Source organism: Euprymna scolopes, chromosome 41 (genome assembly GCF_053919585.1).
Source record: "Euprymna scolopes isolate OS-2025 chromosome 41, ASM5391958v1, whole genome shotgun sequence".
NCBI lineage: Eukaryota > Metazoa > Mollusca > Cephalopoda > Sepiida > Sepiolidae > Euprymna > Euprymna scolopes.
The window spans coordinates 66,095,773-66,111,929 of record NC_136522.1 but is presented as its reverse complement, the minus strand read 5'-3'; the positions used below and the strand labels follow the sequence as shown (position 1 = coordinate 66,111,929).

Genomic DNA, 16,157 nt, shown 5'->3' with positions numbered 1-16,157 from the left:
ATTATAGAATATAAGATATATATCCCGTACTTTGGGGTAATTGTGCCAAGTCCGTGGTAATTGCGCCAACTAGCTAAAAGCGCTCTTTTGGAAACCACACATATAAAGAGCACTTTTTTTTAAATGGCGCAATTACCCCAAAGTACGGTATATATATATATATATATATATATATATATATATATATATATAAAATCTTGACAATTCCCATTTTACGATTTAATCAATTTACAATTTAAGTTGTTTGTTTTGCTTGCCTTCTAATTGGATGAGCGCTTTGGCATCCTTCGGCTGTTTATATAAACAGTTGGAAAAAAAAAACAAATAGAAAAGGTTGGTTTTGTCTGGTTCCAAAGTTGTATCAGTACCAAAAATAATTTCCACCCAAACTCTAATCCTAATCCACCCTAACCCTAACCCCAGCCCTAACACTAACCCCAGCCCTAACACTAACCCCAGCCCTAACACTAACCCTAGCCCTAACACTAACCCTAAACCTAACCCTAACACTAACCCTAGCCTAACACTAACCCTAGCCCTAACACTAATCCTAACCCTAACCCCAGCCCTAACACTAACCCTAAACCTAACCCTAACACTAACCCCAGCCCTAACCCTAACCCCAGCCCTAACACTAACCATAGCCCTAACACTAACCCTAAACCTAACCCTAGCCCTAACACTAACCCTAACACTAACCCCAGCCTTAACACTAATCCTAACACTAACCATAGCCCTAACACTAACCCTAAACCTAACCCTAACACTAACCCTAGCCCTAACACTAACCCCAGCCCTAACACTAATCCTAACCCTAACACTAGCCCTAACCCTAACACTAACCCCAGCCCTAACACTAACCCTAACCCCAATACCAGAAAAACTTAAACATGATGCATAAAAATAAACTAATGGACAAGGAAACATGCACTAACGCCCACAAACATCACACTTGCTCGTTATGACCTCATTCCTAACCCTAACCCTTACTTGTCCTAACCAGGAAGACTGGTTTTTTCATTATTTATCACACAACTAAAATATTCAAATACTAGCAGGACCCGTGGAAATTCTACAGAATGAAAAATATATTGAATCAACAAATACGTTTTGATAAAGCTTATGTTTTTCTGGATAGCGCAAAAAATTGATTTTTGTATAGAAAAACCAATAACACGCAACAAATACAAGTTTATTAACATTTCTATGAAAATAGTGTCCGTTGTATTTAAAATATAGAACTGACCCAAATGAGATAAATTAATAAGTACTAATAAATATTCAGAAAATAATATTGTGCTACATAGTTCAATACAAATAACGAAATAAAATTGTAAGAGACAATCTTTAATTTATTCCTTCAGTCCAGCAACTCTAAGCAGATAATGCTCTTTCTTTTTTTTTTGCCTTGTTTCTTTTAAATGTTCCACTTTTTTTTTTTTTTTTTTTTTTTTACATAACGTTTTGCTGAAGGGTTGCTAGATTGGCTTTTTAAGAGCCAAATTTCGTGAATCTGGCTATTTTTTTTTTTTAAAGCAGCTTTGGCCTTTAAAAACTATATTTGTTTTTTTTTAAAACTTAACGTATGGACTAACTAGGGAAGGAATAAACAGAATATTATAAAGATGCAAACCATTATATACAGGGTGACACAAAAAAAAAAAACAAAGAACATAGAAAGTATATCTAGAACATATGCTGTAGAACGGAGAAAAAAAAAAGGCCAAAGACCCTAGTGGTTTGATGTGATGTTTGGAATATTATAAACTAGTTATGACCAAAGTTTCATTTCATTCAGACAAAACACTAAGAAACAGGGCCTAATTAGAGTTGGGGCCCGTTTTTTTTTGGGGGGGGGTCACCCTGTACTAACAAAAACAACTAGAGTTACGGGAAAACTTTCACTTACTGTTATATTTTCATTTAAATTATTTTTTTTCTTACTATTAAAAAAAAAAAAAAAAAAAAAGATATGCAAATTCAGTTTCTTGCCACGTGATTTTATCACGCGTTCCTTTTTCTTTAAAAGACTGAGTTCTTTCCCCTCTTGCTTTAGTAGCTGTGAATTTTGCTCAATAAAACCTTGGAAAGAGTTTTTGCTTTTACTTGCCTTGAAAGCAAAGTTAACTCTTCTAAATCCTTTGATGAATTTCAAAAGCTGCCAAACAAAGATCAAACATCGTCTTTGGAATGATAAAAGTTTGGATTAGACACGAAAGTGGAAATAAACAAGTCTTCACTATGGATCAGAATTGTGGACACCTTACCGGTATCATATATTCGTCAACTAGATGTATTCCACAAAGACTGTCTAAGAACCATAGCTTGTATTAAAAAAAAAAAAAAAAAAAAAAAAAGTTACGTCTCTTTCTCCCATAAATAATTCTCTTCCTATTCTAAAAGGTACTAGTGCACTTATTTATCCGTGCTGAAATAATAAAGCCATTCTTAACATGGGGAGGGGGAGGGTGTTTTGTACCTATTCTATACTTTAACTTTACAATTGAATAAAAAAAAAACATATCATAAAACTTTAATTAAACTTGGAAATACGATTTAAAAAAATCGCGCGGATCAGCAAGTACACTAGCACCTCTAAAATAAAGGCCCTGTTCGATTGGCCAAGATGCTGGACCAATCAGTGGACACCCTATTTGTCGCACTCAATGCGAACAGCCTCTGTTCTTTCTCTTTTTCGAACGGGACGCCAAACTGTCAACAAGTACGCAACTATTTGAGCAATCTCAGCCGTTTATTGCTAGACGTAAAAGAACTTTCTGTAATTATAGTTTGACTTGAAAAGCCGCAAACACAATCAGTTTTGCAAAGACTTTCTTTGTTACTGCTCTATTTAATTCAATACAAATATCTAAATATTAATTAAGTTATCCGTACGTTCAGTGTCACAAAAAAAAAAAACATCATCAACATTAATTAATTAGAAACGAATTACCTCCCTTTATAGCTGTTCTTTAAAAATCATTAAAACCATTTCCTCTCCAAAAATTAAAAAAAAAAAAAACATGGCTGTCTGTTTGCAGTTTCAAATTTGCTATTTTATCTTATAATCAAAAAAAATCACGTTGAGTGGAGACTAAGTTGTTGTTGTTTTTATTATAGTTTCTTTTTAAAATTAAAAAAAAATATATATACAAGTGAACTGACATCTGTTCCTTTATAATTTATATAAAAAATATTAAGCACAAAACAAAACAATGTGGTGTGCGTTGAATGTTCATTGAAAAAAAATCTAAATTTTTTAAACGAATTCTTTTTGGCTCTAAAAAAAAAAAGAAAAAAGAAAAAAAGTTAAATAAGAATTTGCTAAAAAGTTGTCTTAAATTTTTTTTTACACAGAGCCCACCACTTATCAAGGCCCGAAGCCACTCGGGGATAAGGGTTATTGCGTGGGATAGTATTGTAGTAATCGTTAGTATTGGAGTTTTGATAAAGTGTCTTACTTAGGGGGGAGGTTCATCAGGAATTTGTTTATGTTGGACTTGAAGACATCCAAGCTGTAGTCAGGTGGAAAGCAGGCAAACTGAAGAGAGTTCCTTATGCCTTCTTAGCGGGAGAGGGTTAGCATATATATATGGTAACCTGGGTGCCCGACGTTGCCCGGGTGTTTGGAGGTGTGTGTTGAGTAAAAAAACAAAAACAAAAAAAAACGTGGTAGTAGGAAGGCAGATTCGTTCCCGTTGACGCAAGTACGGAAAAGAAAGTGAAAAAAAAACTGACGTCTTACCCCTATTCCATGACGCGACCGGAAGTGTAAAGCGTTCAAATTTAATGCAGTCAATTAAAAAGATGATTTGTGGAAATGGCGTTCCTTTTAAACACTTTTGAACTCCCCACGAAGGTCGCTTTTAATGAGGAGGAAAATCAGGGGGCACTCTGGCAGCATCCAAATAAATAGTAATTGTCTCGGTATGAAGGGTTTTCCTCACATTGATCAAGGACCAATCACAGAAAAGATACTACCCAGCCGGAAGGCCAGGTGAACGCGTTTGCTTCATTTAGTTTAAACTAACTCTTGAAACGAGGGAATTTTTTTAAAACTGGATCAAAAATTAAAAAAATAGACGATGTCTGTTTGCGATCTGAGATATTACGATCTAGGAAGTATTAGAAAACTTCTCCCGGAATTTAACCGACGCGATAACCCCGACACAAAAAAAAAAGCCTTTCGTGGACATCTCATTTTGTCTTTTATATATTAAATGTGTTATAAAAATTTTCAACTACCGTGGGATTTCAACGAGTGCTGCTAGTTATCCTTATTTCAGACTCGTGTGTGTATTCTATATTCTGAAATTCTTGTGTGTCTATTCTATATTCTGAAATTCTTGTGTGTCTATTCTATATTCTGAAATTCTCGTGTGTGTATTCTATATTCTGAAATTCTTGTGTGTGTATTCTATATTCTGAAATTCTTGTGTGTCTATTCTATATTCTGAAATTCTGAAATTCTTGTGTGTCTATTCTATATTCTGAAATTCTCGTGTGTGTATTCTATATTCTGAAATTCTTGTGTGTGTATTCTATATTCTGAAATTCTGGTGTGTGTATTCTATATTCTGAAATTCTTGTGTGTGTAGTCTATATTCTGAAATTCTGAAATTCTCGTGTGTGTATTCTATATTCTGAAATTCTTGTGTGTCTATTCTATATTCTGAAATTCTTGTGTGTCTATTCTATATTCTGAAATTCTGAAATTCTTGTGTGTCTATTCTATATTCTGAAATTCTGAAATTCTTGTGTGTGTATTCTATATTCTGAAATTCTTGTGTGTGTATTCTATATTCTGAAATTCTGAAATTCTCGTGTGTGTATTCTATATTCTGAAATTCTTGTGTGTGTATTCTATATTCTGAAATTCTTGTGTGTGTATTCTATATTCTGAAATTCTGAAATTCTCGTGTGTGTATTCTACATTCTGAAATTCTTGTGTGTGTATTCTATATTCTGAAATTCTGAAATTCTCGTGTGTGTATTCTATATTCTGAAATTCTTGTGTGTGTATTCTATATTCTGAAATTCTCGTGTGTGTATTCTACATTCTGAAATTCTTGCGTGTGTATTCTATATTCTGAAATTCTGAAATTCTCGTGTGTGTATTCTATATTCTGAAATTCTTGTGTGTGTATTCTATATTCTGAAATTCTTGTGTGTCTATTCTATATTCTGAAATTCTTGTGTGTCTATTCTATATTCTGAAATTCTGAAATTCTTGTGTGTGTATTCTATATTCTGAAATTCTGAAATTCTCGTGTGTGTATTCTATATTCTGAAATTCTCGTGTGTGTATTCTATATTCTGAAATTCTGAAATTCTCGTGTGTGTGTTCTATATTCTGAAATTCTCGTGTGTGTATTTTATATTCTGAAATTCTTGTGTGTGTATTCTATATTCTGAAATTCTCGTGTGTGTATTCTATATTCTGAAATTCTTGTGTGTGTATTCTATATTCTGAAATTCTGAAATTCTCGTGTGTGTATTCTATATTCTGAAATTCTCGTGTGTGTATTCTATATTCTGAAATTCTGAAATTCTCGTGTGTGTGTTCTATATTCTGAAATTCTGAAATTCTCGTGTGTGTATTCTATATTCTGAAATTCTTGTGTGTGTATTCTATATTCTGAAATTCTGAAATTCTCGTGTGTGTGTTCTATATTCTGAAATTCTCGTGTGTGTGTGTTCTATATTCTGAAATTCTGAAATTCTCGTGTGTGTATTCTATATTCTGAAATTCTCGTGTGTGTATTCTATATTCTGAAATTCTCGTGTGTGTGTTCTATATTCTGAAATTCTGAAATTCTCGTGTGTGTATTCTATATTCTGAAATTCTGAAATTCTCGTGTGTGTATTCTATATTCTGAAATTCTTGTGTGTCTATTCTATATTCTGACATTCTCGTGTGTGTGTTCTATATTCTGAAATTCTCGTGTGTGTGTTCTATATTCTGAAATTCTGAAATTCTCGTGTATGTATTCTATATTCTGAAATTCTCGTGTGTGTGTGTTCTATATTCTGAAATTCTGAAATTCTCGTGTATGTATTCTATATTCTGAAATTCTCGTGTGTGTGTGTTCTATATTCTGAAATTCTGAAATTCTCGTGTGTGTGTTCTATATTCTGAAATTCTCGTGTGTGTGTGTGTTCTATCTTCTCAAATTCTGAAATTCTCGTGTGTGTATTCTATATTCTGAAATTCTGAAATTCTCGTGTGTATGTGTTCTATATTCTGAAATTCTCGTGTGTGTGTGTTCTATATTCTGAAATTCTGAAATTCTCGTGTGTGTGTTCTATATTCTGAAATTCTGAAATTCTCGTGTGTGTGTTCTATATTCTGAAATTCTCGTGTGTGTATTCTATATTCTGAAATTCTGAAATTCTCGTGTGTGTATTCTATATTCTGAAATTCTCGTGTGTGTGTTCTATATTCTGAAATTCTGAAATTCTCGTGTGTGTGTTCTGTATTCTGAAATTCTTGCGTGTGTATTCTATATCTCTTTCTTGCAGCATTAACTTCAACTTCAACAGGCGAGAACCGAATCGCTAATCGCTCCTGTCAAATCATTTTACCTTTACGGATAAAGACACTAATATTGATTTTTTTTTTTTTTTTTTTTTTCAATGCCTGCAAGATTGCTGGGATAGAAAGCTTTTTATTGCAGCCCTATTTACACTGGGATGTCTGGTATTTATTTCCTTCCCACTGTTAAAGATGTGACACAAGGGTCGGAAAGTGGGAAAGAAAAGTCGGAGAAGGAGCATAAACTGACACTTTCTCAAAGAGAGGTGGCACAGCCTGCGAAGATGGACATCCTAGAACTGCACATAACCAGCTTTTATACTGCAATCAACATGGAACAGATCATTACAGGAATGGTTTAATCTGTTGATTTTTGAGCCGAGGGCTAAAAAAGCCACAAGACTGAACTGTGTTGTTAAAATGGATGAGGGGAGAATACCAAAACTTCTGTATAGTTGGCTCGTGATTTTTTTTTTTTTTTTTTTTGACATAGGAGTCACCACTTATCAAGGCCCGGAGGCCCCTCAAGTATAAGGGTTAATGAGTATACAGTAGTCAATGGGACAATATCATAATAATCGTTAGTAGTGGAAATTTGGTAAATTCGATTACTTAAGGGGACAGCTCATCAAGAACTTGTTCACATTGGACTTGAAGATGATCATATTGTAGTCAGCTGGAAAGCAGGAACATGGAAGAGAGTCCCACAGGCGTTCAGTTCTAAGAAAGAAACTTTGTCCATGGAATCTATGTTTAGGTTCAGGCACAGATAAAAAGTGGGGGAAATTATTAATAGTGGTTTCAACTAGACGAGTGCTTTTTGTGAAAGTTTAAAGCAGGGATAAAAAGACACGCGTTGCTGGAGAAGTTCGGAAAAAGAAGCATGTGTTCGAGGCACGGGGTAATGTCATAGCAGAGACAGAAAAGTCACACACGGCCGGAGAAGCAAAGGAAAACCACATGTTGACATGTAACTTGTAACGTTACAAAACATATAACGTTACAGAACATATAACGTTACAAAACATGTAACGTTACAGAACACGTAAATGTTTAGGGTCTGGAAGTTTTATGTTCCCAATTGTAAATACTGCCTAAATTCGGTCTTGTTTTAAGATGACCAGAGTTTATTTCCAAGAACTTCTTTTACCATGGGATTTTTTCCCAAGAAACAATAATTGAAGTCGCTCGTGTAACTTGTTTTGTCCCGGCAGGGCGCAGCGGAAGTTAATCATCAAGTGGGGGGCTAGATTCATCTCTCAATGATCCTTGTGGCAGTATTATGAAACTTCAACGTCAATAGCAACGAAAAGGCAGTCATGGTTTGAGATGCGGTATAAGCCAAGAAAAAAACTGGCTCAACCCAACTCAAACAACTGTGATGCAGTCCTTCTTTTGCGTTACATGCCATCACTCAGGATCCACACGTTGTAAGCAGATAGTCGCAAAAAACAAAGACAAGAAAAAATTTAATTCACTCATTTATTCAGGAAAACAACAGACATTTATTTACAGGTGCTTTCCAGGATAACGCCTTGTCTCTTGTTCAAAAGTCTTCTCACACTCCAATGTGTTTGAAAAGACTCTGCCGTGTTGAACACGTGGTACTCTGTCTGGCTATGTTTAGTATGTGTCTTTTCCTGTCGCTTTCGGGCCACCTGTGTTACACGTCTACTCCTGTCCTTTTATAATCTTTTTTCTTTCCTTCTTCCTCACACATGGCTCGGTCATTTGCATACAACTGCTGCTGCCATATGCATGCCTGCACTCTGTTATACAACATGCCATACCTTAACCCTAAGTTCGGGTACCAATACAAAAAAAAAAAAAAGAAACACTGTAACTGTCTCTCTGCACGTTTGCGTTTTTTTTTTTTTTTTGTGTGTGTGTGTGTGTGTGTGTGTGTGTGTGTGTGTGTGTGTGTGTGTGTGTTTGTTTTTTTTATTGGTCAGCTATTCTGCCCAGGACTGTTAAACTTTTGTTAATCGTTTAAACTCAATTTTAATTTCGCCATGCACGTAGATATCTTACCACAACTGGTTCAATGTGTCTACCCACCCGCACCGCCTGCAAATGGTGAAAGAAAACAATGTTGATTCTTTTACGAAGGATCAAATTACTGCATGGGGGAAGGTGATAAAGAATTACTTGTTTTTATTCTTAATAGTAGTTGTTTTAAAAACAACACTGAAACTAGGTCCAGCAGTCAGTCAGCTTTTTTTATTTGAATTTTATTATATTGAATCAGTTTAGAGTGAGAGGGGGGGTGTATTCTTATTACAAGAACTTGCCATCGCTGGTACACGTTAGAAAAAAATGGGTTCCCTGTGAGCTACAACACGGTCGGTTATCTTCAAATCCAAGGTAAACAAATACTTGACCTAAACCATCATGATAACTAATCAAATTTTGGTCATTCCATGTATTATTTTAAATCCTCTCATAATATTTTTCGTCATTCAACTGACAACCCATCCATCTAAACCTTTATCCTCGAATGGTTTTTGGCCTTGATAAGTGATGCCTCATTATAAGATTCTGGATATGACCTTAAACTATATCCGATGGTGAGGCCTCATCTTGCGGGCTTTGGGGAGTGTGGAGCCACCCTTTAATTGCCATTGCTCTCAGGTCCACTCTGACCCGAAGTGGTAGTACCTGTTAGGGTCCCAACTATGGGTTAAATAGAAACCGACGTGAAAACAACAAATATATTCTATTAAAAAATTGTTCTTCAAAAATCACTGGATTCGGCATTAAATAACCTGAAAAAGGTTGATATGCCGTAAAACAAAAACAACCAACCAACTTCATTACAAAAAAAAAAAAAAAGGAATTATTTCTTGTAGACGAAACGAATATACACATATCAAAGGCAATGGCTGAAACCTTTAAAAAATGATTTCCAGTCTCAAATGGAATTGGAACATTGATGGGAAAGTAACACTTAATGCTACTAAGATTAAACTTCTTTCCTTTAATAATTACAAAAAAAAACAAAGACTTCTCAACCACCGGTTGACTAATAACATTCTACAAGAGAGCTCATCTTTCACACTCCTCGACTTAACATTCACAGGCAATATGAATTAAAACAAATACATTGAAGATGTTGCCCAGGCTGCTGCAAAGAATGAGGACCCCGACTATACTAGAAAAATTCTTACACCAGACAGACAGTATCTCTACAAAGACACCACTCGCCAATGCAGGGAGTATTGTTGCCACGTCTGGACTGGTGCATCTAGCACTAGTTTCTCCTTCTTAGACAAGGTCTGAAAACTAGACTTCCATTTTATAGGTCCCATCCTATCAACCAAGTTCCAGCCCCTGTCCCATCACCGCAATGTTGCACTCTTGTGCCTGTTCTACAACGACTTTATTTGACTAATATTTCTACCTACGTCTCCAAGCAACTGAAACAGCGAGAAGATCATCCGCGTAATAAAAAGTATGGAGAAGGTAGATATTTACATGCTGCCCACCTCAGCATGGCGTGACACAAGGTCGGGAAAGTGGGGATGCCAAGCAAGCTCCCCTAAAGGAGGAGCACTCTTGCCTAGCAAAAATTGGCTGGGCATCCCCGTCAGCATTTCCTGGTCGGGGGGCCTCAGGCAGCAAGCAATAAACTTACTCCACCTGAAAGCCGGGTGACAAGGCTTGGGAGGGTGGACCTCGTATGTAATACCCAGGCGGGGTACCTCTCTCCAGATAGGTACCGGGCCAGTTCCTGACCCTGCACCTGTCAGGTTAATTGTCAAGAACAGATTTTTGACTGGTACTTTTCTACCCAGTCTCCAAGCAACCAAAGTAGCGAGGAAAAGGTATGGAGAGAGTATGACTACAAAGATGTGGATGATTCTATTTATAACCAACGGGTAATAAGTACGAATCAATCAGATAGCAGAATCGTTTTATAAAAATAAAATTAATCTCTTTGAATCCATAGCTTTCCGTCTTGACACGAAAAGACTATTAGGTTCTGCTGATCCTGACTGGATTTATGCTGCCATTTTTGTTACATTTTTCTATTACAACTCAAGAACGTGTTTTGACTGTAAACAAGTAAATTGCGGCCCAGGTTAAGTGAATTTTTTTTTTTTTTTTTTTTTTTTTTACTAATGAGAGACTATTTATTATCAAAGCAAAGCAAGCACCAAATCATATTTTCATTGAAAATTTTAAAAGAGTTGCCTTCCTTACAACTGAAATCCTATTTATGTTTTTATTTTTTTTTTTTATAAGTTTTAAAAATGTGCAAACAAATGAAAGCTAGAAACTAAATACCGTCATTGTATCCCGGGCAATGCCGGGTGGGTAAAATCTAGTTTAATGTAATTGCTTTTAGTCTGGCATATAAGAATTTACTGCGACATAGCTTGATTGTGTAATAAATTATTTTGTCCCATAGAAAGTTGACTATTATCACCGCCCTTCTAAAGATGGAAGTTGAGCAGAGCATTAAAAACAAATGTGATTTATGAATTTGGAAAAGATAATAATATAAGCCAGCAAAATAATAGGATAACGAAGTCGTGGGGACACCTTCCCCAAATGGAGTAATTCATAAGTTTGGAAAGAACAACAATATAGCTGAGAAAATAATGGAGACCATCGGACAATGGAATTATAGGGACATCTTCTCCAAACAGATTAATTTATGAGTTTGGAAAATACACTATTATAACTAGAAAATAATGGGGACTATAGGATAATAGAATTATAGAGAAATGGAAGATTTTACTTTAAACAAAATCAAACAAAAAAAAAAAGACAATTAAAAGAATCGTTTTGGCATCGGAAAATAGGCATCAATTTTTCTGATACCGATGCCGATACACCCAAATCTTCCGCTTCCAAATTCCAATTAATCGTCCCAACAGTAATATATATATATATATATATATATATATTATATATATATATATATATTATATATATATTATATATATATATATATTATATATATATATTATATATATATATATATATATTATATATATATTATATATATATATATATTATATATATATATTATATATATATATTATATATATATTATATATATATATTATATATATATATTATATATATATTATATATATATATTATATATATATATTATATATATATATTATATATATATATTATATATATATATTATATATATATTATATATATATATTATTTATATATTATATATATATTATATATATATATTATATATATATTATATATATATTATATATATATATTATTTATATATTATATATATATTATATATATATTATATATATATATTATTTATATATTATATATATATTATATATATATTATATATATATATTATATATATATTATATATATATTATATATATATATTATTTATATATTATATATATATATATATTATATATATATATTATATATATATATTATTTATATATTATATATATATATATTATATATATATTATATATATATATATTATATATATATATTATTTATATATTATATATATATATTATATATATATTATATATATATATTATTTATATATTATATATATATATATTATATATATATATTATTTATATATTATATATATATATTATATATATATATTATTTATATATTATATATATATTATATATATATATATATATTATTTATATATTATATATATATATATATATATATATATGTATATATATATATATATATATATAAATTAACCTCTCGTCCCTTTTTAAAAGATGGAATCGCCCTATCGTCAAAGACAAGATTGCAAGCAAGCAAGGTCCACAGAGTTATAATTATATACAGGGTGGAATGATAAAACTGTCGCTCTAGAAAAGACAACATGATTCCATTTCCGTTTGATGAAAACCGGTTTTCTTTTTTGTTGCAAACCAACTCTAGTTGATCATTTGTGTACAATTCCCAAGGATGATAGGAGGGAGGCGTCTATCATATCTGAAAGTGACACAATGTTAAACGCGCAAGATCAGAGATGTGCCGCTCTACAATTCATGTTCTCTATCGATCCAAGTTATGGCAACAGGACCATTGCCAGCACCTTCAAAATGCATCGCTGGATTGCCACGAATAACAGGGACATGCCCAGAGTGATGAAAACAAGGTTTTCGGCCACGTTTATGGCATTTGGTGTGATTCTAAGTGATGGCCACATCATGCCACCTCACATCTTCGAAGTCAGCTTGAAAGTCAACACAAAAGTGTACCTGGATGTGCTGAAGAGTGTGGTGATCTCCTGGTGCAGTTAGGTGGCCGCTGGCAGACCCTGGGTGTGGCAGCAGGACTCGGCGCTGGCCCACAAGTCCAAAGAGACTCAGGCTTGGCTTCAGGAGTGCTACGACTTTGTACTCTTCTTTTACTGGTCCCCCTTCTCCCCAATCTGAACCTGCTGGACTATTTCGTTTGGTCATATGTCGAGAACATCACCAACATGACCTCCCACAACACCAAAGCCAGCCTTATTACCACTATTCACCGAGTATTTATCAATCTTCCGCCGGCATTTGTGGAAAAAGCATGCTCCCATTCTGGATACGAATCGAGGTGATGATTAAAGCTGAAGGCAGCTACATTGAATAGATGTCAGCTTTACTACATAATTAAGTTACCTGAATCTATTTTTTTCAATAAAAGTTTTAAAATAAAGCTGTAGTGTTGTCTTCTTTAGGGTGACAATTTATCGTCTCGCCCTGTAGATTTGAATTTCGAAATAATTTATAACTGGCATTTTTTGTATTTTTTGAAATTAGTGAAAACTATTATTCTATGAAAACGAACGACTTTTTTTTTTTTTTCCAGACGAACTTTTTAAGAAAAGTCTCTCTAAGAAAAATAGAATTCTGAAATGAATAAAAGTTGTCATTCTAGGAAAATGTATGACTTAAAAAAAAAAAAGACGAACCTTTTTTTTTTTTAATTAAACTTTTGTAATAGATTTTTTTAAAAATCATTAAAATTTATAGTTTTTAAGTCATTTGTCTTCCTCCCCCCGTTCCAAGTGAAAATCTCCAAAAATGAAAGCAATAAAAATGTCCCCTATAACTAAAATGCACAAGTGCTGCTGCTATCATCATCGTCATCATCATCATCATCCACTGAATTACCACATATTTAAGACCAAAAGCCGCTCGAGGTTAACGTGATCGTAGACAACATCAGAAAGATTGACAACGTCTATCCATACAAAATTATTTTAGGTGCTTATTTTTTAATGTTTTTTTTTTTTTAAATATGTTATTTTATGTAAAAATAACAGTACAAATTACGAAAATGTATTGAGTAGAACAACTGTTAGTATGTTTTTAGTGAAAAAAGAAAAGAAAAAATGTTTATTACTGTGATCTAAAACAAAACGTCGGCCATTAAAGTTGCGCAAAGGGAGATAAGTATGCCCCCTGTATTCGCAATATTCAATATGTTTATATGTAGGATAATGCAACTACGATTTTTTGTAAAAATTACTTTTAAGTATAAATAATTTTCTACTCAATGAATTTTCGGCACTTGTACAGTTTAATCAAGACATTAAAAACTGAAAATATCGAAAAAAATGTTATATTGTACGTATCCGTTTTGGACTGAAGATCTCCGAGAAAAATTTCACTTAATTTATCATTTTTTTTTTTTTTTTTTTTTTTTTTATTACAGCAGAGAAAATACGTTTTTATGACAGCGCGGTCGCGGTGAAGATAGATATCTTGGATTTTTTTTTAACACGCCACGGGGAAATAACTCAATGTAACGCGCCGACACTCCCTCCCCATCTTTATTACTAGCTTTTCTCCCTAAAAATCGTACCTTTTGCTCGGTATCATAACAAATTGTTTTTCGCAGTAAAAAAAAAAAAAAAAAAAAAAAAACTACTTGATGAAATTTTTTTTCGGAGAACTTCATTCCATAACGGATACGTACAATTTAAACTTTTTTTTCGATATTTTCATTTTTTAATGTCTTGATTAAACTATATACAAGTACCGAATTTTCATTATTTTGATGGCAATTAAGTAGATCTACTGCTGTTTTGGCTTAAAATCGCATATTTAAAAAATCGATTTGTCGACTCTATCTTAACAAGCACCTATTTTTTTAATTTTTTTTTTTTTTTTACTTTGACATCTTTTTTAAAAACAACGAAAGATAATGAGTTTGGGAAGAACGAGAGAAAAAAAAAAGAAAGAAAACTTTGTATGATGTACGTGCACGTGATGAAACGAAAATATCATTTTAAAAACAAAACAAAAAACCCACCTAAATTGATCAAGTCGTTCTATTTTTATAAAGAAAATCAAATTTTATGAGTAATAGAAAGCAGCTGTCTTGTCCACCATTTTGAAACAACCTTTAAAAATAAAGGGCGATAACCCAATATTTCAAACTTGCGAGATTTATGTTGTAGTGCCTACGAATTCCCATTAATCGCTTTAAAATAATTTTCTTTATAAAAAATAAAAGTATTTGGTCATTTTTACATGATTTCTGAATTGTGCAGTTTTTTTATTTTTTTATTTTTTAAATATAGGGACAAGAGCCAAATTAAGTTTTATATTGTCTTACCTGAAAATATCTGTACAATATAGTTCGCCGTCTCGCTACTAAATCCCAGCCTTGAGGTACAAAACAGTACCAGGTTTGCCATGATGCTGTAATATGTCAACCGTTCGCATAGTTCCATCACTAAAATGCAACAGACAACCTTCAGGGTCTGTGTTTTGGTCCGGTGAATTTGCGCTTCATTTTCGCTGTCAAAAGTACTCGCTCGCTCCTTAGACACTTCGGACACATTTTCAGAACTCACGTTTTCGTCCATCTGTTATGGTATATTCCAAAATATATATATACATATATATATATCCGAGCAGGATACGTAGATATGATTACCCTTTTTTTTCTTTCTTTCTTTTTTTTTTCTTGGCTACAATTAAAAGTCAATCAACTCAACCGCCGGGCGTGATAGCCGCCCGTAAAGACAATGTGAATGTTTGTTGTGACAAGTCGAAAATAATCATCGAACGGGTTTTATCTACGGATGACCCCATTGGTTGCAAATGTTTAAGTGACACCCGAGATTGTGACTTCTAAGACGACGGGAGGACAAAAAAAAAAAAAAACAAAACAAAAAAAAAAAAAAAAAGAAGAAATGTTTGCAGTTTTTGTTACGTTGAACAAAACTGCAAGCGTTAATGAAATTTGTCGCATCTTGACGTCACAATTCCTCGCTGAAAATAAATAAATAAGATGCCTATTTTATGTTCTACTATTGTTTGTTTCGGACTCGACGGACATTATTTCAATTCTGAGTGACAGCAAGTGATTTATTATTGTTTTGTATTCCCTAGGAGTTCTCACACAGGTCATCAGCAACGATTTGTAGCCACCTCAAATAAAACGAAGATTTATTGCCTCTCGCGAACCAATGTACTTCGACCACACACTCGTCAATCAGTTGGCAGAGCGCATTGAATCCATTCGTCTCCTGAGGAACTTTTTTAGCCTCTTTGGGAACAACTAAGGATCACGGGCGGTCAGCAGAGAGAAACTGACCAACATCCAAGACAGATCCCCCCCTCTCTCTCTCTCTCTCTCT

General features: G+C 33.4%; 1 protein-coding gene across 1 annotated transcript in view; it reads right to left on the bottom strand.

Annotated features, from left to right (window-relative positions):
- Nucleotides 1-15,676, bottom strand: part of LOC145266571 (solute carrier family 15 member 4-like) — a 93,394-nt gene extending 77,718 nt beyond the window's left edge. Inside the window, exon 1 of the mRNA XM_080122409.1 lies at nucleotides 15,128-15,676. Coding sequence (XP_079978535.1) covers nucleotides 15,128-15,380 — 253 coding nt within the window. The 5' untranslated portion in view covers nucleotides 15,381-15,676. The remainder of the gene's footprint in view (nucleotides 1-15,127) is intronic.
- Nucleotides 15,677-16,157: the final 481 nt, after the last annotated feature.